The sequence below is a fragment of the Opisthocomus hoazin genome, chromosome 4 (assembly GCF_030867145.1).
Source record: "Opisthocomus hoazin isolate bOpiHoa1 chromosome 4, bOpiHoa1.hap1, whole genome shotgun sequence".
Classification (NCBI taxonomy): domain Eukaryota; kingdom Metazoa; phylum Chordata; class Aves; order Opisthocomiformes; family Opisthocomidae; genus Opisthocomus; species Opisthocomus hoazin.
Window position 1 is genome coordinate 7,446,400 of NC_134417.1, and position 26,227 is coordinate 7,472,626.

The following is a 26,227-nucleotide window of genomic DNA, read 5'->3' on the forward strand; positions in this document are numbered from 1 at the left end:
ATTGAGAGTATTCCCAGATATTTCATTGCTAACTTTGAATTGGAGGTTTTCTGATCATAGAATCATAGAATGGTTTGGGTTGGAAGGGACCTTATAGATCATCAAGTTCCAACCCCTCTGCCATAGGCAGGAACACTTTCCACCAGACCAGGTTGCTCCAAGCCCTGTCAAACCTGGCCTTGAACTCTTCCAGGGAGGGGGCAGCCTGTCACTACAGACCCTTGTAAAAAGTCTCCCTCCAGCTTTCTTGTAGGCCCCTTCAGGTACTGGAAGGCTGCTCTAAGGTCTCGCCAGAGCCTTCTCTTCTCCAGGCTGAACAGCCCCAACTCTCTCAGCCTTTCCTCACAGGAGAGGTGTTCCAGCCCTCGGATCATTTTTGTGGCCTCATCTGGACCCATTCCAACATGTCTGTGTCTTACCTGTGCTGAGGGCTGCAGAGCTGGACTCAGGACTCCAGGTGGGGTCTCACAAGAGTGGAGTAGAGGGGCAGAATCACCTCCCTCAACCTGCTGGCCATTCTGCTTTTTATGCAGCCCAGGATACGGTTGGCCTTCTGGGCTGCGAGCACACACTGCTGGGTGAGCCTCTCATCAACCAGCAGCCCCCAAGTCCTTCTCCTCAGGGCTGCTCTTAAGCCACTCTATGCCCACCTGTACTTGTATTTGGGATTGCCCCAACCCATGTGCAGGACCTTGCACTTGGCCTTGTTGAACTTCATGAGGTTCGCACAGGGCTGCCTCTCAAGCCTGTCAAGGTCCCTCTGGATGGCATCCCTTCCCTCCAGTGTATTGACCGCATCACACAGCTTGGTGTCATCTGGAAACTTGCTGAGGGTGCACTCAATCCCACTGTCCATGTCAACGACAAAGATGTTAAACAGCACGGGCCCCAGTACCGACCCCGGAGGAACACCACTCGTCACTGGTCTCCACTTGGATCACAACTCTTTGAGTGCGACCTTCCAGTCAATTCCTTATCCACCAAGTGGTCGGTCCATCCATCAAATTCATGTCTCCAATTTAGAGACAAGGATGTCATGCGGGACAGTGTCAAATGCTTTGCTCAAGTCCAGATAATGACATCAGTTGCTCCTCCCTTATTCACCACTGCAGTGGTCCCATCCTAGAAGGCCACTAAACTTGTCAGGCATGATTTGTCCTTAGTGAAGCCATGTTGGCTGTCACCAATCACCTCCTTATTTTCCATGTGCCTTAGCATAGTTTCCAGGAGGACCTGCTCCACTATCTTGCCAAGCATAGAGGTGAGACTGACTGGCTTGTAGTTTCCTGGGTCTTCCTTTTTTGCCCTTTTAAATATGGGGGTTATGTTTCCCCTTTTCCAGTCAGTGGGAACTTCATCAGACTGTGAAGTTGATTTGATTCTGTATAATGAAATTGAGATGTCTGACTGAAAGTCTGGCTTGTTTAAGCTTTCTGGACTTCAGTTTCAGGTAAGTGTGCTGCTTATATTCAATCTGTTCTTTATTTGACTTGGCATTCAGCTGATGTAATTCATTAATTAAGCAGATTATGCTACAGCCCAATGGACTTCTAATGGGTATGCAAAATAGTCTTGAGGTCACGCTTCAGTTTTGTGAATTATGGATTGTGACATGTAAGTGTGGAATGAATATAAGCAAATGAATTTAGTCCTTTGGAGATTTCTTCCATCTAAAACTTTGAATAATATTGTTATTTTCATTGTTCTAGATGCAAATTTCCAAAGGGAACTGAATAATATATACTTTTTTCCTCAATAAAATTAATTGAATGATGTTATGAACATCCTTTCATTGTAGTATTTGCTTATGGGGGGAATAAGTTAATCTCCCACTTCTTTTTCCCTTTAGTATCTTACATTTATAGTGTCGAAAGTAAAAAAATATGTACTGTTTCTTCATTGAGTTTGTATGGGAGATAAAGAAGAAATACTTTTTGAAGATGCTAAAATGATTTCATAGGACTGCTATAATTTGATAGTGTGCTGGGTTAATTAGCGTGTGATTTAAGGGATTTTGAGAGGTGGTGGTGTTTGTCGCGGCGGGCTTAAGGACTTGTCATACGATCAATATGATCAGACAAAGCCAGTTTATTGCGCTACAAACCCGTGTTTATATAGTTCCTTGCCACGCGATAGCTCTAACATGATTGGATGCATGCACTGTCCATGCGCTGTTCACGCGTACTGCTCAGTCTGATTCGTGCGACGCCATTGATCACGCGCATCAAACTGCTCCTCAGGATCTTGTTTTTTCTTGCTAATCGCGGTTAATGCAGGCCTCATTGTTCATCGTTGTGACCCTGATGCCTGCTTCATTACCGGCTATCAAGGGTCAGGCCCAGTGTATCTGGAGGGCTCACCACATGGCCCTGGTTCCCCCAACAGTTGTTAATCATAAGAAGATTAGTAACAAATATTTAAATTTTAGGTTCAATATGCACGTCTTGAAACTGCCAAAAAAATGAGAGAAAAGTGGAAGAGGCAAGTACCATACTGTGAGATAAAGGAGGTGTGGATTTGACTTGGAGCGAGGTCAAAGTATGATCCAGACCAGAATTAGGTGAAGAAAGGTCTCCAGAGGCCTTTTCTGACTTCTCTAAGGACTCAGAAGAGCAGCAAAGTAGACTGGATCACTGTAGAGTTTGTTATAAAAATGTAAAAGCTGTAAGACCGTTACAAAGAAAGAAGATACAATACTAATGCTGTCTTAAGGATCTCTTCAGTAGACTACAATAATCTGTTGTTGTTTTTAGTAGCTCTTTCCATTCATTTGCATTCTAAAAAGGAAACAATATAGTCCTTTGATATACACTTTTTTTTTGTCTGCTTGAACTTCACAGAAAACATGTTATTTTTGCCTAAAGTTACAATTTTTTGAGTTTTTAGTAAGGGACTTGCTTTTGGTACAGTTAGCATACAGAATCTGGTATGATATGATTACAAGGTAATGTTTATTTGTCAGGAGCTTGGTGTGTGCATGGTGTGGTCATGTTTACTCACCGAGCGACACCCTGAGGGTTCTGCAGCTCCTTATGAGAAGTTTGGTCCTCTTGGCTTTTGCAAATTCTGCGTTTATTAACAAAAGTGACATTTGCATAGATAAATGCCATGTGGGAAGGAAAAAAGAAAATCAGTATTTCATTTGTATCAATATCTACCTGCACACGTTCTTTCCTGAGGCATATAGATCTCCTGCAGACCTCTAGAGTATAGTGCTGTGAGAGGATGGCACTGTGCAGTAACAGATGTAAGATGAAGTTTACCCCTTCTTCATTCTGCGAAGCATCCATAATCTGCTGTTACTATTCAGTTTTAGCTTTTAAGAAATAACCCTTAGTAACTGATCTCAATAATTACAGTATTTCTTCTATCACAGTTTCTCTTTTAATCATAACCTTGACCAGCGTATTTTTTTGTCTGTAGCATCTTATATGGTGGTGAATGTATGTTATTTATGCCATTCTTGAATTTTTATGAACATATCAATTATTAAATAAACTGTAGCTGCATATAGTCTTGTGAAGATAATGTCTTTCCACACCTGTTTCTTAAATTCTGTACTTCATCTTAGATTAACTTTGCAATTTTTTTAGATATGTAGTCTAAAATTTGTAGGTTGTTCGAAAGAGTATTCAGTTTACTGAGTTGGAGGTCAGATTGAAGGCTGTGATTTGTTGACCATCAGGTTTGTTGAAGAAACAAGGCTTACGCTGTACTTAATTTTACAGTATATATAGTAGAAATAAGGCAGTGGTCCAGTAGCTTTGACAGGAAAGAATGTTAAAGGAATCTTCCTCCTATCAAGGAATTAATTTTGATCAAAAGTCATCCTAAAATTAATAAATGTAAGGATTGAAGGGTTGGGAATTTTTACCAAAATTGACCTTGTTGGGTCTGATTTGCAGCTTAGATCTAAAGGAGGAACAAAACTGTGCCCTAGATCTGATTTCTATTTATGTTTTAATTTTTTAATAAAAACAGTTTCTGTTCACAAGGATCACTAAGGAAGGAAATGTTTCACAAGTAGACAATATAAATCAATAGCAATATTTCCTGAGTGGTCCTGAGACAAGTACCCCTAAGAAGCAAGGATGATTGTCTTCTTGCACTGTGAATTAACTATCAAGTGCAGCAATGGTCTTCATGCTGTCATTCGTTATTATTATAATTTTTTTTTTTTAAGCAAAGGCAATTAGCTCAAAGAGCTAACCTCTTACCAAAAGAGGCTTCCATGCACTCAAACATTCTGAGCATCACTTTGTCCAGGGGCAGAAAGCCCCACTGTGTCCTATAGCAGTTCCTAAATACTGGACTTGAAGTCTTGAATTCGGTTGGTCTCATGGGGGTGGGGTGCAGGAATGTCCTATAACAAAGTTTTGGTGCTGCTGTGCAAGATTTGAGGCATTGGTGTGTAATATATTTGAACTTAATGTTGAGCTGCCAGAGTTATATTTCATACCTTTGCACATATATAATAGATGCAATAAAGGTATTTTCATGCACGTTTCTGACACAGTATTTTGTGCCATCCAAAACCTGTCAGAAGATTTTCTGGGGTGTCATGTGCGTATGCTCCCTCTGGTACCGTATTTCTCATTTTGCTGTACCAGCAAGTTAATGTTTGCTGCTTCTTAAAAAAAAAAAAAAGAAAAAAAAAGAGACAAAAAGAAACAACACACAAACAATAAAAAAACCAAAACAAAACAAAACCAACAAAAAACCCCCCAAAAAACTTCTACAGTTTTGTATCTAAACTCCTCAAGGAAAAAGGAATTTTTTAGTGAAGGATGTCAGCTCAGTTGCTGGCAGAAATACATATATAGTTCAAATAGTCGCACAGTATGATTTCTTTCCATGTACACTGGTTACAGTGTAGCAATAGAGAGATGACATTTCAGTATTAGAGCTTTTAAAGACCTTTACAAACAAGATATTTAAATGTTGAATAAGGATTTAAATGTTGGTCAATTTTAATGCTAGCGCGTGAGAACTACACAATTAAATCTGGAATCTGTTATCCCAGTGTTTAGTTTGTAAATAACAAGAAGACAAACTGAATTCTTTATCTGAGGGAAAAGAAGCATCCGCAGTTTTGTTACAGATAAAATTTATTCTATTTTACAAAACTAAAATCATTAAAAGGCAAATTAACAGACATTAAAAATGGGAAATAAACATTCAAAATTAGGAAAAAGTGTGGCTCTTGCTAGTGGTGTTAGGTGAAAAGTGATTCCTTGTTCTGACAAACTTTGAAATCTTTATTGCATTAATGTGTTTCCCAAATGTGACAGATTACCATTGTAATGTCCAGCAAATTACAGAAGGATACCTCTTTAGCCCATTTTTATTTTCTTGTTACTTTTATGGAAATTAAATTTTAAGGATATTTCAGTCTTTTCAGCTATACAACTGAGTAATTTTCTTTGCTTCCTGCTCAAACAGTCCCAGCAGTCTTAGCCATGTTGCCTAGATACTACTCCATCTCCTGTGGCATCTGTTAATTGGCCAGTTCAACAGGAGGATTCATACTCTAGATAAAAGAGAAATCTTGGGGCGGGGAGGGGGAATCATTTGTTAGCTAGTAGCCTGAGTGGTGCTGTAAATTTTGCTGTTGAGAGAAAGAAGTTTTAATTTGCTCAGTTGTAGGGCATTAATCAGGAGAATTGCTGGTATGTTCAGAATTTGGTTACATGCATGAGGATTACATTCAGGATTGAAGTATATTGTAGCCTGAGGTGTCTGTCTGCTTCAAGCAGAATGGCTCTTATTTCTATTGTTTGATTTTTATTTTTTTTCTTCCCCTGGAATCTATTTCACAAGTAGTAAGCTTTGAATTTATATTCAGAAATATGTCTAGCAGACATATTTCACAATTCACTTCTGCAAGCATGTGCTTAACTTGTGCTCACTTTAAAAATAATGTAATCCAAAGTTAAGTAACTTGCATCTACATATGTATATGAAAAGCTATATCAATACATTGGAATAAAATTTTATCGATTATCATATATTTTATTATTTTATTTTGGATGTTAATTTATCTTGCCTGCCATTTTTTTGATAAATCTTTTTGCAAAGCACTGATAAATACTTTTCTTTCTTCTTTCCTTTCTTCCTTCCCATGAGTGATTGCTGACAGTTTTATCAGTACAGGTTTGATTCATTAGAATTTTTTTTGTAAGTAGAGCAGCTAAAGAAGCAGAATGGATAATGCGGTTCTTTTGGTTTTCTTGCATGTGTAGTTGCAGAACATGCTGATTAAATAAACAGGGTTTAAAGAAAATGATGACTGACAGTTTATTCCTGCTCACAGTTTTTTTTAAAGTGCAAAGTTTAGAAAATTGGTAGTTCAGCCTCCTACATCTGTAAAAAGCTTAAAAAGCTATTTGCTAATGGGTTTAATTTAATTTTCTTAACTTAATTCTTCCATTTTTAAATTGCAGTGCTGGGCTGTGAAAACAGTGAAATATACAAAAAGTTCTGTTTGAATTTCGCATCTGGAGCTGGATTAAGCTTTCTAATGTATGCTTAGTACCACAGGAAGCTTCCACCGCTTTAGGAAGGAACAAAGCCTTTTTTATATACCTCTGCTTCTCAAATATTAATCTTCATTTGCATTATTAAAATTGTAATATACAGAAGTAGTTGTAGATTTAGAATGACGCAAATTGGTTGGTTTTCCTTTCAATTTGAAGTAAAAATGAAAAAAATATTTTAATATTTTAATCTCATTTTGCTTTTTGTCTCATTTTGCATTTTTTATTACTGGCAGTTGTACCATAATTTATTGTAGCATTTTCCTCCCAAGACTTTTTTTTTTCCTGAAGGTAAATCAAATACTGGAAAATCCAAGGTTTATAAAATGATATGACAATGAGCTACCTTTCTGTTGACAGAGGCAGTGATTCTTATGAGACCTCCTGTACATGCATACTGTGAGCATAGCTCTGCAAGAGGTGCTTTCTCATTTAAGAGTTTCTCAGTTGGCTCTTCTATGTAAGCAGGAATGTCTTTGTCCTAATAAACTTTGATGCCAGACAGTTACTCATACTTTAGTAGTGTTATTGCTCCCTCTTGTGGTTCGTGCAACTCTGGAAGGTTTTTTTAAACCTGACGTTTTTTGTATCAAAACAGTTTACCATTCTAGCAAAGTGTAAATATGAACAATACACACAAGCCCCAGACTTCTGTAAAAGTTCTCTGACAAAATTTATCTTCTTTTTAATATATTTTTTTTTTGTGAGCTACATAAAAAACAATAGTCACCATATTCAGGCTGAAAATCCTATTAAAATGAGGACTCACTGAGGCAGAGTTGAGCTGCCAAACAGTTTCTGATTTAATTCTACACAAAAGTAGAGCGGTGCCTGTGTGACATTTGTTGAACATTGACATTTATCAAAGAAATCCATATGTAATGTATTTCTGTTGTAGAAGTGTGATCATAGATTTTATTTTTTTAAAAGGTTTAAATCCCTTTAAATTAGTTTGTGGACTATTTTTTATATGTAGTTTTCAGCACAACAGTGAACTGAGTCTGTAGTGTATTTGAAATTTGCAGAACAGTTTAGGAGATCTAAGCATTCTTTCACTGAATTGAATTCTGTTTCAGTGAGTTCATCTAGACTTTTTTGTATAGATGTCTTTTCCAGTTGTATTTGTTACTTGCATTGTGCAAATATCTTACGTGTTTAAGTGTCCGGCAGTGTTGGACTCTTTCTTCCCATGTACAATACTCAAAACAATGACTTCTAATTTTAATGGGGCCCCTGGATAGTACTTTCTGGGTAGCACTTAACTGAGGCTACATGTGCTATTTGATTTGAAGCCTGAAGTAATTAGAAATAAAGGCTGAGATTGTAATGAGCATTGTACACAGCAAAACCTGAGAATTCCTTCAAGATCATCTACCTAAAATACTGGTTATTGAATCCCTTTAGATAGTTACTGCCTTTGGCTGTGTTGTTAGAGTGCGAGGGTACTTCAGAAACTGGGGAAAGCATATTTTTGCTAAGGATTTTTTTTTTTAATTCACAACAGTATTAGTGACTGCTTTCAAAACAACCATGAAAAATTTTCCAAATTACTTACTGAAGGGTATCATTATTTTAACATGACATCAGTTTCCCTATAGCTCTTTGGTAATTAGTAAGTAGTTAGATTTCCTTTCCATACTTGCCAAAGTCCTGAGTAAGAGCAGATGTTGTCTCAGTGGCAAATAACCTCACACCATGAACTTTCTGAGCTGACATACTTAAAATACTGACTCTCTTGAGCTGTTTTGCCATATGCTTTTGGAAGTTTTCACATTTTGGTTTACCTCTCTAGGAAACCTTCTCATCCTCAGCTTGAAGCTTTCATTAAACACATGTCCAAAGGGTCTGCAGCCCAAATGGATGGTTCCCTAAGCAGCCTGCCTCGTTACCCTAGTCATTCGTTGTGCGAAATGGGAGAGCTTACGCAGACAGGTGAGTTTCCACAACAGCTTTATCTTTTCTTCTGCTCTGTTAAATTCAATCTACATGAAAAGGGATCTTCTATTTTTCTTTACATTGAAATAAATGCTTCTTTATGGGAAGCTTATGGTCGTAGTCTAGATTATGCTGGGATACTGTAAAAGTGGTAACAGTTCTAGAAACCACACTTGCCAGTTCTGTGACAGATTGATCAGGCTGGGCATCGCTTTTAACTTTATTTGTAACAAGTCAGAGCTCCTCTCCTTGGTGTTGCTCCACACCACAAAATTGCTTTGTCACCCTTGTGAAAAATGGCATTGCTCAGTCCCTCCTGGGGAAGATCTAGCACTCTGTTACTGATTGATTCGTAATGCAGAGAGGCTCTGGAACTGCAGAACAACCACTTAGTTGCCACTTACAACCTGTGATGTAACCACTGTGTCCCCTGCAAGAGATTCAGATGCACCACACACATTTAATTCTTGTGTTATGGAAATTGAAAAAATTTTAAACATCTGGTGCTTTCTTCCTCTGGTGCTGTGGGGTTTTTTCCCTCTCCCCCTAAGCTTTGTAACGCAGCATGTTTTATGGTATATTTACTTATGTGTATTTTCACCACAGGAGAATGAAGCTGATTTTCTTATTCCATCGTTCAGTTCTGCTGAGCTAGTTATTGGGAGAAAATGTGAAAATATCAGCAATTAAATTACAAACAACTTCTTTAATAAAATGAAGTTTTGAGTCTTCATCAATACTACCATTGCGAGAAAGGCTATTGAACTCTGCTAGTGAACATGTTCTTTAGTTTATACCAAAAAGGTAGGGGAGATGGGAGGTAACTGGAATTGTTGCAGTCAGGGATTTGACTATGTAGAAGAAAGTATGTGGAAAGCTGAGAGTATTGTGGTGCTGGGGGTGTTAGGAACATTGGAAATAGACAAAGGATTTGGGACTGGAGAGGGAAAGTGGAGGTAGTGCTGGATCAGAGCAGCCATAAAAGCGCCATTGGAGAGGATCTGGGACGGCTGTAAGCAGGCGCTAGAAAATATGAGGGGAACAAAAGGTAATAAGACAGAAGTATAGAAAGAAGTTGCCACTTTGTAAGAAACAGATTTTCACAGATTCCATAGCTCTTGGAATTGTTTGTGTCCTCCATCCAGAACCCAGCTGAACTGGTATGAACTGAAGTCTGTGTGTTTGTTTATTTGCACTTATTTTGCTGCATGTATTCATATCAGTGTGTCAAAAATGAAAATACAGAAGCGCTTTCCCACAAACATATGGAAACAGACTGTTGCACAACTGGGTAGAAATGTAATTGTGAAAAGGGTTAGCCACATGTGGATTTTTCTCTTCAACATTCATTAATTTAATTTAAAAATTCACGTTAATAATAGTTTTCTGTTCTCATGTGACTTTTCAAATTTTAACATTAATCCATTCCATTTCTGTCTCACACCTTGCTTTTAACTGTGTTGCTCTTTTTATCTTAAATACCAATGACTGAAAGAGTATATCACAGTGGATCTGGGTAGTCAGATGGTTTGGAGACTCACTAGAGAGAATGAAAATAGTGTTGAAGATTTGGGGAGTGTTTTTCCTTTTGACAGCTGTCTTTCCAGGAATCTTCTGTATTTTTTTAGTCCAAAAATTGCCTGTCAAATCCTTGTATCTTCCATGATCCCATCAGAAGAAGTATTTGTGCTGGGCCAGTGTCAAGTCTTGCAAAGTGACCTTGGGAGAAATCTAATCAGGTTACTAAGGAACTCTTCCTAATGCAGCATGTTGCGTGTAAAACTGGATTCATCCTTGCACAGAGCTTGTAACCGAGTTACTGTACGGGACTCCTATTGCCTGTAGCAAGTTACATAGATGTTCTAGTGCATAAAGGGTTCATGCCTGTTGCTTTGGTGTGGGAGGATAACGCAAGTGAGGTGGAAGCTGGTGTAAAGGCTTTGGTGTGTGAGAAGGATACACACTCTCTTCCTTTCCAGCTGGATAGAGGCAGAGCATTAGTGTAAGAATTATCAAGCATTTTGACTACTTCCTGGAAGGAAGATGGAGAAGGAAGTTTGATGCAATTGCCATACCTCAGAGTTTACACACTGGTTTACATTCTGTGTATTTGTTTCCTGACTGCTGGTACTTTACTGCCTGCCATAAGTGTGCAGTCAGTACAGCATTCACTGCCTGTCTGAAAACATGACTCAGGTGCAGTCTGGATCCATCTCCATAACTATCTCACTTTTATAATCACGTTAGACGCATTTAATCTGTCTCTCTATCCCAAACCACTAAGGCTTTTAATAAATTTTATGGAACCAGATTTTTCTATCTACGTCTCAGTTTAGCTCCTAGAATCTCAGAGATACTGAAGAATAGCAAGTATCTCATATTTTGTGCAATTTTCCTAATAGGTAAGTATAGGTGAAGTCAGTTTTGAATTTCACAACCTTTTAACTAATTGTGCATTTATCAGTAAGACTCCTAGCTGTGTATTTTATTTTTTCTTCAAAGCTAAGAAGATTCTAATCATGAGTTGTAACTTCTTTAAAAAAATCTCTTCCAGGGGTTGTACAACACTTGCGAAATGGACAACTATTACGAGACATTTATATAAACAAACATAAACTGCTTCCTAGTGACTGGACAGCAAAACAGCTCTATTTGGAGACAACAGGAAAAAGTCGAACCCTGCAGAGTGCATTGGCACTGCTCTACGCTTTTTTGCCAGATTTTGACTGGAAGAAAATTACCATGAGGCATCAGTGGAGCACCATTTTTTGCTCTGGAAGCTGCGACTGTCCTATGCGAAACCACTACCTAGAAGAGGAACAGCGCAGACAGTACAGTTTACGGGTGAAAAACAATGATTTGGAGAAAATATATGTGGATATGGCAAAGATTGTAGGCATTCCCACCAGGCAGTTGAGAGCTTCTAACCCAATAGATTCTCTCTTGTGCTATTTTTGCCACAATGTCAGTTTTCCATGTACCAAATCTGGCTGTATTGGTATGGAACACTTCAAAGTAATCAAAAGACACCAGTTGGAGGATGAGAGAGAAAGACAGGAAAAGAAACTTTATTTCTTGTATGCACTGTTGGCTACTCATCCTGTCCTCAACCAGACTGTTAATCGGCTGCAGCGTGTTGCAGAAGGCAAGAAAGAAGAAGTATTTGTTCTTTACTCTGCACATGATGTCACGTTGTCACCTGTTCTTAGTGCCTTGGGCATTACAGAGGCCAGATTTCCAAGATTTGCTGCCAGATTAGTTTTTGAGCTGTGGCAGGATGGGAAGAGACCCAAAGAACACTTTATCCGCATCCTGTATAATGGCGCTGATGTCACATTCCACACCTCATTTTGCAAGGATTATTATAAACGTTTCAGCAAGCCAATGTGCCCACTAGAAAAATTTGTTACCTTTGTCAAGAGGGATATGTTCTTAGTTTTTAACAGCACTAGTTATTATGATGCATGTCGTAGAAGACCACTGTAGGGAAGGAAAGTGAAAAGGAAGCACTTGCATATCAGTGAAAGTCTGTATTCTGGTTGAGGCACAGTTCAGTTTTGTTATTTCTTGTACTTCTATGTATAAGTACAAAAGGATATTGCTTGAAACAGTCTTCAAACAGTTTTATTTTCATTCAGACTGCAGATGGCCTCCAACAGAAGAACGGATACTGAGCGTGTGTTATGTATATGTGTATGCCCACATATGCTGTGTTAACTGTAATGAAATGATAAATCACACAGGCTACTGTAACCTGGACATTGCTTGATTAAGAGTGGGAGAGCATAGACTTTGTTTCTCTGTATTCCAGAGCAATACTTGCATAACATCAGTTTGAAACCAAAACAATTTTGTCACCACCATCTCGATCATTTCAAGCAGTTTGTGTCAAGGTATTTATGCATTCCAGGCAGCTGCATTAAACCATTTGTAAGGAATTCTTGAAACTCCCTGTTCAAAAAGAAGCATTTTAATATTTAGTGCTAGGTGTTTGTAAAGCAAAGTGCATGTGTGTATCTGTGCATACTCACCTGAGCAAGTACACATGAGCATGTGCCTTCTTGACCTCACAGACCTATAAATACTTGGCTGTTGCCAGTTCTAGGGAAGGGTGTACTGGAAAATGGATACAAAACTCTATTCTTTGATTGCACTTTCAGCACTTTGAATAGTTCAAACACAATCTAGGAATATGTAAAGGTCTTGTGACATTAAAATAGATAGCAAACATTAACATTACCACTAAACCTGAGTGGGAAATTAGGATTAGAAATCAGTTTTATGGTGAAGTGTTTGACTCTTCCCACTGTGTTCAAGATGCTGTGCTATGGAAAAAATCAGTGTTTTAGGAATTTGATACAGTGATTGCCTGAGACAGCTTGACTAAACACTAAGAAAATTTTGTAGTTGAGTTAATATTTTTATGGACTAGGAAACTCTTATTTTGTAAGATCAAACTTGTACATACTGTACTGTGTATATTTATAACACAGTAGATCTTTCTTACTTGTTTAGGTTGTAAAGACTTGTGAAGCTCACTTTTAGACATTTTTTTCCCCCTTGATCAGGATGTTTGGACTTGAGCAAACTGTCTTTTATGGGTAACTTGAACAATGAGTAGATATGAAAACTTGTACTTCAGACTGCTTTCATCTCTTTAGGAGTAGTAAATTGAGAAGCAATTTTTAATAGAACTCAAAGAAATTTTATAATGGTGGAGGTTTTTTACACCTCTAGAAATAATTTAGTCTGTGACCTGTGATTCAATGGTGCTAGTTGATCAAAGAAAACACAACTCAGCGTAAATTCTCTGACTATTGGCATTCCACTCTTTCTGTTTTCAATGCTGCATTTGAACATATTTCTTTAAATAAAATTTTAGTGACTCTTGGTACACTTGCGTGTTACGTTTAGTCTGACTGATTTAGCTGTGTGTATTGTTAAGCATTATAAGAACGTTGCATTAGTAGCTTCTGCACTTAATGTGTTCTGGTTCCCAGTCTGAGAAGGAGCAGGTAAACATTTCGTGAATAGTGAATCATGATAGAAAATTTGGGGCTTTTGTACCATGTTAGAATGTGTAACTTCTGGATATGTTTTCTTTCTGTCTGTTAGTCATCATACATGTTTGTGTGATAGAGAGCAAACAGGAAGAGAGAATCTGAAAGTTGAGCTTGCTTTGTATAAATTGTATGAACTAGACCATTTGTCCAATCTAAGTACCAAATACTCCAAAGAGCTGTTAAGCTGTCAGCAAAAGGCAGCTATAGCTCTTCAGAGTGTTATCTGTTGGAGTTTTGACGCTGTTCAGTGACCGTTCGCAGGAATGACGCTGAAGTGCAGAAAACATTACCGTTGGGCATATCACTGGTGTTTCAAGTGTATTATTTTGAAACTTTGAACCCTTAACAGCTTCTGCAAATGCCAGTCTTGGTGTCTTCAACAGCCTGTGCTATGAATAGCATCTAACCTTGCATCTTCTGAAGACAGACCACAGAAGTGTTTTGTTTTGACTTCCTTGCGCAGAAAGATCCCCTTTGTCTGTTGTAGGGGTTTTGAGATGCAGCCATGAATTGGAGGAGATGTGAATTTAGATGGATTTTTCATTTGTTGAGCTCAAAGAAGCATTGAGATCCCAGATATTAATGGATATTGCAGCTGTTTTCCAAATGTCTAGCTTGATTTTTTTGTAGAGCAGCAAAAATGCACTGATTTTGTGAACCTTTGGTTGCTGATCAACTAATAAGCATTCTGCTTGAAGTCTAAAGGAGATCTTGGGGTTTATCCCCCAGGGTAAATCTGTTAAGTTGGGTGCCGGGAAATGCGTTCATCTGTATAGTCATACATTGAGAAGAAAGTGATACAGATGCAGAAAGATTAGATTCTGTTAGTAGCTGCAGTTCCTCAGATTGCCCCAGATGTCAAATGTTTATCCTTTCTGAATGTCTAACCTCAATCAACGCTGCTGTGTTGAAGGTTGTCCCTAATAATGGTGGTAATGGTGAAGTATTGCTATCCTCTAGCCAGAGTTCTCTTTATGCTTCCCATAGGGGAATGGGTATTTCATTCCTCATTTCTCTTCTCTCTTTCTCAGCCTTTGCTTCACCATTACCTGTAAACTTCTGTTTTGTTTAAGGAGGATGGAAAAGGGGGTGTAGGAATACTTCGTGCTCTTTCCCGCATTGTTCATGCCAAGCACTCCCCCTGCTCTCACTCTTTACTGCACAGTCTCTGAAAAAAGGAATGCTCCTTAACATAATGTTTATAAGAAAGTCAGCATGCTGCTGAGTGACTTGCAAAGAACAAACAAGTATACACTATATAGAGGAGCACAGACTGAATGTAACCCTTTTTCATAGAGAATGTGTAAGAAGAATGTGTTTCCTCCTTGAAACCATGCTAAGGCACACGGATAAGGAGGTGATTGGGGACAGTCACCATGGCTTCACCATGGGCAAATCGTGCCTGATCAACTTGGTAGCCTTCTATGATGGGGTTACAACATTGGTGGACAAAGGACGGGCAACTGACATCGTCTGTCTGGACTTGTGCAAGGCATTTGACACTGTCCCACATGATGTCCTTGTCTCTAATTGGAAGGACATGGAGTTGACAGGTGGACCACTCGTTGGATAAGGAACTGGCTCGATGGATGCACACAAAGAGTTGCAGTCAATGGCTTGATGTCCAGGTGAAGACCAGTGATGAGTGGCGTGCCTCAGGGGTCGGTACTGGGGCCGGTGCTGTTTAATATCTTTGTCGGCGACATGGGCAGTGGGACTGAGTGCACCCTCAGCAGCTTTTCCGACGACACCAAGCTGTGTGGTGTGCTTGACACACTGGAGGGAAGGGATGCCATTCAGAGGGACCTTGACAGGCTGGAGAGGTGGGCCTGCATGAACTGCATGAAGTTCAACAAGGCCAAGTGCAAGGTCCTGCACGTGGGTCGGGGCAATCCCAAACACAAGTACAGGCTGGGCGGAGAGTGGCTTGAGAGCAGCACTTGAGGAGAAGGACTTGGGGGTAGTGGTGGACGAGAAGCTCAACATGAGCCGGCAGTGTGCGCTTGCAGGCCAGAAAGCCAACCGTATCCTGGGCTGCATCAAGAGAAGCGTGGCCAGCAGGTCGAGGGAGGTCCTTCTGCCCCTTCACTCTGCTCTCGTGAGACCCTACCTGGAGTATTGCATCCAGCTCTGGAACCCCCAACACAGGAAGGACATGGATGTGTTGGAGTGGGTCCAGAGGAGAGCCACGCAGATCATCAGGGGGCTGGAGTACCCCTCCTATGAGGACAGGCTGAGGGAGTTGGGGCTGTTCAACCTGGAGAAGAGAAGGCTGCGGGGTGACCTTATAGCAGCCTTCCAGTACCTGAAGGGGCCTACAGGAAGAGTGGAGAGGGGCTTTTCACAAGGGTGTGTAGTGATAGGACAAGGGGGAATGGCTGTAAACTAAAAGAAGGCAGATTTAGATTAGATATTAGATATCAGGAGGAAGTTCTTCACCAGGAGGGTGGCGAAACACTGGCACAGGTTGCCCAGAGAAGCTGTGGCTGCCCCCTCCCTGGCAGTGTTCAAGGCCAGGTTGGATGGAGCTCTGAGCAACCTGGTCTGGTGGAAGATGTCCCTGCTTGTGGCAGGGGTGTTGGAACCAGATGATCTTTAAGGTCCCTTCCAACACTTATCATTCTGTGGTTCTAAAAGAAAAGGTGTGCGGCTGTAATGGACTGTAATGAGGTGAAAAAAGCAGTGCACTTAGTTGTCAATGTTTTGTCTTTGTCAGTTTTTCTTGTGGCATCCAGTCTATAACAGCTTGTACAATCAGGGCTATATGCATGCAGTATAGTGAAAAGGCACCTATGTTATTTTGGCTGTTACCAGTTGTCCATCATCCTGCATGCTTTTGCTCTTCCTTTGAAGAAGAAACAAGGTTACATGAAAATTAACAGGTAAGTAACTTTTCCTGCTTTTAGGGGAAATGCAGACCATTGCGGTGTATTATTACGATTCACTTACTTTAAACATACATATATGTATACTTTGCCATTAATGAAACATCTCCAAAACTCCAACAAGAATTAATACCTTTATAATATTGCTGTATCACTGCTGTCCAAACAGCTTTTGACTATCTCCAGTGGTAGAGACCCCACAGTCTCCCTTGGCAACCTGTGCCAGGACTGTCACCCTCACAGCAAAAAAAAAAACAACCATAAAACCCCCCAAAAACCCAAACAAACAAAATCCCAAAACAACCTAAAAACGTTTTCATTTATGTTCAGGTGGAACCTCCTGTGTTTCAGTTTGTGTGCACTATCTCTTGTCCTGTCACTGGGCGCCACTGAAAAGATCCCTCTTCTTTATACTCTCCCTTCAGGTATTTATAGCATTGATGAGATTCCCCCCGAGTCTTCTCTTCCCTGGGCTATCCCAGCTCACTCAGCCTACTCTCATACAAGAAATGCTCCAGTCCCTTAATAATCATGGCTCTTCAGCAGGGACTTTGTACTGGGCATGATAAAGAGCACGATAGCGGTTTCAGACAGAGTGGCCTTCCACTGTGGTCAGGGCAGCGGTAAGAAACCTGTATTGGGGAATTTAAGGAAAATCTGGAGCAAAATTTTCAAGGGTACAGCAAGGTCAGATTCTTCATATCGTTTAGATGGTTGAAGATGCAGATCATTTACGGGAAATGGTGTCTTTTCCCGTCTTTATGTATTTTTGGGCTAATGTCATAAATAATTTTTTTTTTCCCTGTAGCAGTTAATATGAACAAGAACTAACTTACCATGTTGCTAGCGCCTGCTTACCTGTATGTCTGAGGGTGAGTGGGCAGGCGTTACCAAGTCTCTGAGGTGATAAAAAACCCCAAAAAAACCTAATTATTCTTCTGTATATGTGTAGTTTATTGAGATATGCTCATCTCTTCTAAGCCACATACTCAGAGGATCTGCAGCAATCAGAGACTTGATACAGCTCCAGTGCCACTGGAAGTGCTAAAAGAAAGCTGCAGGGCTGAGATCCTTCTTGCAAATCTCTGACTTGGCTAAGGAAGCAAAATGATAGGCAAACTGCATTATCAGACTTGATTAATTATTAAGTTTTAAAGTTTTACCTAATTTATGGTACAATTTGGAACTGCCAGTGGATTTGTATTTGGACTAAGGTCATAAATCTACCTAAATCGATGGAAAGAGGAATTAGTGGGAATTTATTTATCCTGGAACTGATGAATACTCCTTCTATAGGGATGCATTGATGAATTAGACCTACCAACTGGGAAACACTGATTTGTGAAGTTGCACAGTTTAATCAAAAGATGGAGCAGAAATAAAAGCTTCTGCTTTAAGGAATGCTGTTTGAGCTATTGTTGTTGCCTTGCAATTGATGTAGGAGTGGGATGTTTTGTTTGTCTGATAATTACAGTATTTAGGAACTGATGTTTAAACATGTTGAGAACTTGTAGCGTGAGTGAAATGTGTGTATTGTTTCCTCATAAAATTCAGCTTATTTTTCAGTGTAGTGCTGATGTGCAGTCTCTTTTCCCCCGCCCCCTACATTTGTTTCAGTTCTGATAGGTATAATAGCTTTAGTTTCAAATGCTCCTTGAACATTATGAATGCAAAATGGCTTGGCTTTAGTTGTCATATTCTATTTTTGTATTTGGGAGTGGCTGAGAAGGCATCTAAATGCACGATATTCAGGTGCAAAGCAGCACAGAAGGAAGGTTCGCTGCCAGTGCCGAGTTGAGGGATTTAAAGCCAGACATAGGCCGCCCTCTGGTGGCGGTGTGCTGCTGCGCAAAAATGGGCTGGCGGGAACCGCGAGAACCCATGACTTGGCTCTGAAATTGCGACGTTGTGGAAAAGCAGAGTTAAAGCTAGGTAAGTTAAGTTAAGTTGCAGATGGATTTTATCCTGCATGCTGAAAAAGAGGCCCCCTTCTCCATGGTTTAAATGAATGGTTATTTATAGAAGATGGACAAAACCTTGTGGGGTGAAGTAGGAATAATGATGACTGTGATGGTTATTTTGCAGCAAGTTGTTCCTGTTGCTGAAGACAGGTGCATTCTTCAGGTCACTACAGCTTCGCTATCCTCTGCACCAAATTCAGTCCTACTCTTTTCAGCAGAGCAAAGTTTGAAGTTTGTATATGGAATTCTAAAGCAGAGTATGTATTTCCTTGTCAGTTTGCAGGTTTGGTCTTGGGTAGTTTGCTTGCCTTGTGGTTTTGTTTCTTTCCCTTTTCCACATGAAAGGAGCTATGCCATATGTGTGTACTATGTCGTTATTCAAGTAGTTGAGATATTACAGGCTCTGAACTTTGCAAAGTTCCCTCAAACTGAAAACAAATACCATTAAGACCTTTGTTTCCCAGAGTCCTGGACAGCTATGTTCAAAAGTGATTTAGAACTCCTCTTGAGCTATTCCTTTAGGATCTCTGACAAAAATCAGAATTAAAAGCTTTTCTTCTATTGAAAGTGGAAAAAGAAGCGTGGAAAAAAGTGATGGCACTTGAAATGTAAAGCAGTCCAGATCTCATTCTAAGAATAGTCTTTATGGTAGAGAAATAAAACCCAAAACATCTGTTTGTCAGTCTTTAAGATGCCATTGAAAAATGGTCATTGGAGAATGTGGGGAGGAAAAGTTTATGAGCTGAAGTTGTTGCTGTTGAAGGCCCTTGCAAAACAGGACACACAGGATAAAAGAAGAAGAGTAGGTAACAGACCTAGAAATGTAGCCTCTGTTGCAAATTCTTGCATGCATCGCCCCTGGAGCAGGTACAAACAGGCAGCTGATTTAAGTATACTAACCAGGAGACTGGGGATCCAGGACCAGCTACAGGACAGACTGAATGTCTAAGGTCAGTTATGAGGGTATCCGTACTGTGTACATGTGAGTGCTGGCATGTACGCATGGGTGTGTGAGGTAATTGGAAGATTAAAGGGTCCAGGGCCAGCTACTGGACAGACTGAGTGCTGTCTTGCTACTGGCTGGATCTGGGTACGCAGCACTGCAGCAGTCTTGCTTCTGCAGGGCTAATAGATTTGACAACTCCACACAACTTTGTCATCAGAAACAGAGTGATCTAAAAACGGATTTTTCAATTCTGGGTGATGGGAAGGATAACGGTAATACTGATAAAACTGTTTCTTCTTTAAAAAAGTCTGTCCGCCCAAAAAGTGGTAAGCAACGGAGAGGGAACCAAGCCTAGTTTCTGAGGAACTGATATTGGCCTACTGGTTGCTAATGTAATTCCTTTTTGAACTAGGCCCCACTTAATATTCTCTTTTGGCAATGCTGGTTCGAACAGGCTGTTGACCAATTCAGTGCCTCTTTCATTTAAAAAAAAAAAACCACCACAACTTTGAAGTAACAAGCTATAGTGCTTTTCTGCTACATTCATACATGCATAGTTCAGGTATCAGAAGGATAATTCATGGCTACTGACATTACTGGCTGTCAAGCGGACAACAATAATGTCTTGGGTGTGTTCTTATTCCTATCTCTAGTACCAGAGAGGTATCTTTTTGCTTAAACCTCTTCCATAGGGGTTTAAATGATGTCCATTACTATATAATAGAGCTGGTGTAAGATGACATTTGTCAGCAATTACTGTGCTTTCAGCTGTGTTCCTAACCCTTTAGATGTGAACCCACAGTTTAGTAGGTTTATGGTAAGTTTTACCTGTTATTAACTTCTTCTTCAGGCTGCAAAGTGGTAATTGGGGTTTTGGTTAAGAATGAGCAATGAAGTGCATCAGTTTGCAGAAGTGTGATAAAAAATATTTTTGCTTTTAATAGAGGACTGGAACCAGCCATGCTTTTAAGTGGTGGTTATAAGGAGGAAGGCAGCCAGTTTAAACACACAGAGATAGTCAGGGTCTCATTAACTGTAAGGGCTTGTTGTGCATCTGTGCTACTTCTGACAGTGCTTACTCTGACTGGCATAGAATGGGAGTTAATTGTCATGGTAGTATCCTCGTGTTCTGATATCCATGTGAAACCACAGGATCTGACTGAACCTTGCCTCATAATGCAGGACTGACTGCTTGTCATCCTTAATTTTTGCAATAGCACTCCGTCGGGATGCAGAGCTTAACTTCCGTCTGTTGGGCCAGCAGCCCATTAGGAGGAAAAATTGCTGCAAATCCTGGAAGCACGCAGCAGGAGGGAAAACAGCATTTCTCTGTCCTTGCTAGCTCCTTGGCAGGGCGGTTTGCCATGCCACAGGTCTGACCCTCTGCTGTAGTAGTTGGCATTGCGGTGATGTGCAGCAGCGGCTGGGGCTCTCGCCCTACATATCACCTGCTGCCTTGCTGCTGCTATGCTCCTTCTGGTGATGCAATCAAAATCCAGTTTATTTGCTCCTGCTTATTTTTGTAGCCGTTCTCCTTTTCAGTTCTGTCATTCTCTCATGTTTGTGTGGGCCCTTGAAAAATGCTACCTATGGACCTTGTAATTACAGCACAAACATCTGGATGCTTCTGTCCTTTAAGACTGCGGGTCTCCTTCCTGCACTTTTCCGTTCAAGCAAAGGCAGCGCCAGAGCTGTTTGGTTGCGAGGCTTTACCCTGTGCCCCTCCGCTGGGAGAGCGACTTTTGCCTCACGGGGCATTTACCGACAGTGCTGTGAGGGCGGATCGTGGGCGCGCAGGGCAGGGGCAAGTGAGGCCCTGCGGGTGCAGGGCGCGCCCGGCCCCGCCGCTGCCCGTCGCCGCCTCGGTTGTCGCCTCCCGACCGGTACCTGTAGCCCTGCAGCTGCTGGCCGGAACGTCCTGAGGCGCGGCAGCCGCCGCCTCAGGCCCACCGGGCGGACCGGCGCCTCGCCTCGTGACCAACGGCCTGCCCGGCGCCGCGCCCAAGCGTGAGGGAGCGCCCCCCGCGCAGAGGCGGCGGTGGCCTGAGGAGGGGAAAGTAAACGCGAGGACAAAACGGAGTCCTTCCTCCCGGCACGGTTTTGGTTGGGACGTACAATAACAGGGTGATGGCCACCCAAAGGGCGAGGCCGCGGGGAGCGTGGGAAGCTGTTGCCGAAGTGTTGAGAGCGTGAAGTGTGAGCTGTGTCCCCCGTGGGCGAGGCCGGGCTCCGAGACGCGCCCTGCCCTGCTCCCGCCTCTCCTCCCGGGGCCTTGGGCATCGCTGTGGAGGTTGGCACAGGAGTTCGAGTACCACTGCAGAGGCAGGCACATCTTTGCCAAAAAAACACAATCCGGAAAAAATCTTAGGTCAGCCAGGGTTTAATTTCTAGGCGTGAAAATGGTAGTAAAAGTTGCTAGCATGTGAGCTGTGACAGTAAAGAAATCATGGAATCATAGAATGCGATTGCATGAGTGAATGATGATATAAGATGCATGTTCCTTTCAGTTGTATTTGCAGCCCTGTGTATTTCTATTTGCCCGCTTAACTATGTGAGCAAAGTCTTAGCAGCAACAGCTTGTGATGAGGCGTACAAACCAGGGATTTATCTGGAGAAAGAGGATCTCTCCCTAACAGCAAATCCCCAGAAGATATTTTCTCCAAGTAACGCAAATGCTTAATCAACCTTTTTCTTCATCCAGAAAATCTGTATGGAGGTTGAGTTCGTGTCCTGCGCTGATGTGGTGCCCCAACTTCACACGACTTTTTTTATTGCCTGAGAGTATTTATGCTGTATCTGTAGAGGGAGTAAACTAGCACTGGCACACTTTGAAAGTCAAAGCTTTTGTAACAATGTGTATTTACCTGTAAATATGGGTATAGTTGTCATCTAGCTTTGTCTGTCATAGAGGTATTTTGGTAGCTGTCTAGGGAGGGCTTGGAACCTGTCTGATCAGGGAACACAAGTATCAATAGCATGCGAATGAGATGAGAAAGCTACAGAACATCAAATATGAAGAACTAGAAGCAGAAGGTGCAGGGGAACAGTTTGCATGAAAGGTCAAAATTGAAGTATGTCGTGGAATCCCTTGGAATACTTCTGGATGTTGCACTTAAAATATGAAGTTGGGATTGTGGTTAATTTGTACTTGGAGAGATGATGGATTAACAAGTGGTTCGTTGTGAATACTTCCAACTCTAAATATACTATGAGCGATTTACTGCTGTGGAATAGGAGATGTAGTGTTCCTTTAGTTTCATTTTAAAATGACATTGTTTCATCAGTACAGAATCCAGGTCATGCTTTCTCAGTCCTATGTGCTTTTAAATAATGAACATAGATAGGATTAAACATGGCTGTATAGTTTCATCCTCATTCTCTTAAGCTTTCAATTTATTGTGGAAAGTTACGATTCCTCTTCCCTCTTGAGGCTCTTCAGCACATTTAAATTTATTATTTTATCAGTATGAAATAGTGGTTAAAATAACTGGTGCAATCTTTGACAATTTCTTTCATCTATACATTTGAAATTCTGAGGATAACTTTAAGTGCTCTGCAGAGGATACCAATTAAAGTAAAAATATTTAGCAATAAAATTGACAAGGAAGGACAGTTTGAGAGGAAGGGAGGTCTTTAGCAGAGCGTGGGTGGGGTTGTGTGCTTGAGGACCCGGAGGGATGTGTGAGAGAAAGAGAACCAGAGCCAAGTGATGTCTGTGGACTGCATGAGGGAGAGTCAAGGGAGAAAGGGATGATATACCAAAGAAGTAGCATGGTGTACAAAATGCACAGAGTAATACTTCCACTTTCTCAGCACTGGTAAAAGACTTACCTCAAGTGGCATGTTCACTTTTGGACACAGAACAATGAGAAAGCTCAAAAATGTAGTTGAATAACCTAGAGTGAGAAAGACTCCAGAAGAGAAAACTGAAGGGAGAAAAGGATTTCATCAAATGCAAATATGGTTACTGTGAAAAGGAAGGAAATAATCTGTCGTTCCTTATGGTTAGGACAAGAATAATTGTAGTTAAAAAGGCTGAAGCTGGACAGGTAAGAAAAAAATTGCAGGACTAAGTTTAGAGAAATGGTTGAATGAACTCGTAGGAGGGGGACTGAAGTCACAGTCTTTCAGTATCTTTAGGAACAGGAGATTCAAACATCTCCCTGAAAGCATTTGTTGATTTTGTTTTGCAGCTAGGAGATGAACAAGTGACTTTCAAGTCTCTTTCGTCCTTTATTTTTGTTTGATTCTATGGAAACATGTTCCTAACATCCACCATGTAGAATACTGCTGACATATTAGTGGTAGTCTCCTGGCAAACTACTTGTGAATTTGGATATTTGGAAGTTGTATACTTCTTCAAAATCTTCAGGTCATCTACAGCTAGCTATATTATGACTTCTCATCCATCAAAATGAAGCCACAGAATTTGACATGCTGGGGTTCTCTCTGTTCCCACCAGAGTGTGCAAATGTAGATTTTGTTCCTGGTTCCTGCCAAAAACCTCCTCAGGGAAAAATCTGTATCATCTTGACCTGTTGCCTGTCATTAATTCCTTTTCTCCCCCCCATTTTCTCATTTTCTAAAGAAGTTGAAACATTTTTCTGTTAAACTAGCAACAGCTCAGGCAACTTCAAAATATTGGCATGTGTATGGGGGCTTCTTTTCCAGACACATAATTTAGAAGGGCTTATTGCATCTCTGATCTGCTATTTTTAGGAATTTTTAAACTTCTTATTTTGAACTTCTTATTTAAACTTCCTATTTAAAGTTTGGCTTTTCCAGCATCCAAATGGTGCCTGTGAGTTCACAGAATCACAGAATCACAGAATAGTAGGGGTTGGAAGGGACCTCTGTGGGTCATCTAGTCCAACCCCCCCGCCGAAGCAGGGTCACCTACAGCAGGCTGCACAGGACCTTGTCCAGGCGGGTCTTGAATATCTCCAGAGAAGGAGACTCCACAACCTCCCTGGGCAGCCTGTTCCAGTGCTCCGTCACCCTCAGAGAGAAGAAGTTCCTCCTCATGTTCAGACGGAACTTCCTGTGCCTCAGTTTGTGCCCATTACCCCTTGTCCTGTCACTGGGCACCACTGAAAAGAGCTTGGCCCCATCCTCCTGACACCCACCCTTCAGATATTTGTAGGCATTTATAAGGTCCCCTCGCAGCCTTCTCTTCTTCAGGCTGAACAAGCCCAGTTCCCTCAACCTCTCCTCGTAGTGGAGATGCTCCAGTCCCCTCACCATCCTTGTAGCCCTCCGCTGGACTCTCTCCAGTAGCTCTTCATCCTTCTTGAACTGGGGAGCCCAGAACTGGACACAGTACTCCAGATGAGGCCTCACCAGGGCAGTGTAGAGGGGAAGGAGAACCTCCCTTGTCCTGCTGGCCACACTCTTCTTGATGCACCCCAGGATCCCATTGGCCTTCTTGGCAGCCAGGGCACACTGCTGGCTCATAGTTAACCTGTCGTCCACCAGGACACCCAGGTCGCTCTCCGCAGAGCTGCTCTCCAGCAGGTCCACCCCAAGCCTGTACTGGTGCATGAGGTTGTTCCTCCCCAGGTGCAGGACCCTGCACTTGCCCTTGTTGAACCTCATCAGGTTCCTCTCTGCCCAGCTCTCCAGCCTATCCAGGTCACGCTGAATGGCAGCACAGCCTTCTGGTGTATCTACCACACCTCCCAGTTTGGTGTCGTCAGCAAACTTGCTGAGGGTACATTCTAACTCTTCATCCAGGTCGTTGATGAAGAAGTTAAACAAGACTGGGCCCAGTACTGACCCCTGAGGGACACCACTTGTCACCAGCCTCCAACTAGACTCAGCGCCGCTGATGACAACCCTCTGAGTTCTGCCATTCAGCCATTCATGTGCATTTGTTTGTGTGTCTGCATATGAATACAGTTTTTTATAGGGGATGCTTATAAATAAGTAGATGAGGAAAAAAGCTTTAGCACCAGCTCTCATATCGTTCAGATCAGAATTGGGCTTGAATGGTACGCTTTGCTCTGCGTGTACTGTTCTCTTTCCTCAGGCCCTCCTCAATGTGAGTTTTCAAAAATTCTTTATGTGATTTTCCAGCAATGTTCCCTGTAGGGAAAGCAGGTTTTGTAACGGAACACCCCTGCAAGAGGAGATTACAGTCTGTCCTGTTAAATATTGAACTAGATTTTCAAGCTGTTACAGCATTTTTCAATTCAGTTCCTATGAAAACTACTAGGAGGTGTATAGTTTATCTGCACAAAGCTAGACAAAGATACTGGTCGTTACCTTCTTGGTATGTTAGGAACAGAAAATTATTTTTGCCAGTAGAGGAGAGTTAGGTGCCTCTTACCAAACACTTTTAGCAGTTGTCCTTTCTACCAAAGAGTTTTCCTCAGTCTGACGGAATGCCAATATGCTGCTATTACCCTGGTAGGCCAGCTTAGTAAATCACCTGTTTGTTGAATGTACAGAAGAAAAGAACGTAAAGCTTTGGTACTTCAATCTGGTACTTGACCGAATCTGGTTTATTGGTAGCATTTTAACACAGAAGTGAGATTTTTTTGTAATCACACCTGGCATTTGTTTGGGGAGAGGTCTCCCCTTGGTAAATTTTGAACCTGGGTTGATTTCAACATTTGACAGAACAACAGAAGTCGCCAAGTTCTACAGGTTTTATGGCAGCATATGATTAGGTGGAGGAAAGAGATCCTCCAATTGCTCCATCTGTAGGGGAAGTTAAAGCATGATTTGAATACACTGAAGCTGATCAGAGATCACAGAATCACAGAATGTTAGGGGATTGGAAGGGACCTCTGGAGATTGTCTAGTCCAACCCCTCTGCCAAAGCAGGGTCATCTAGAGCAGGCTGCACAGGACCTTGTCCAGGCGGGTCTTGAATATCTCCAGAGAAGGAGAATCCACA

At 41.3% G+C, this 26,227-nt stretch overlaps 1 protein-coding gene across 1 annotated transcript in view; it reads left to right on the forward strand.

Moving 5' to 3' along the window:
- Window positions 1–13,357, forward strand: part of PXYLP1 (2-phosphoxylose phosphatase 1) — a 62,508-nt gene extending 49,151 nt beyond the window's left edge. Inside the window, exons 5-6 of the mRNA XM_075417299.1 lie at window positions 8,329–8,468; window positions 11,026–13,357. Of these exons, the coding sequence (XP_075273414.1) occupies window positions 8,329–8,468; window positions 11,026–11,957 (1,072 nt within the window). The 3' untranslated portion in view covers window positions 11,958–13,357. The remainder of the gene's footprint in view (window positions 1–8,328; window positions 8,469–11,025) is intronic.
- The last annotated feature ends 12,870 nt before the right edge of the window (window positions 13,358–26,227 follow it).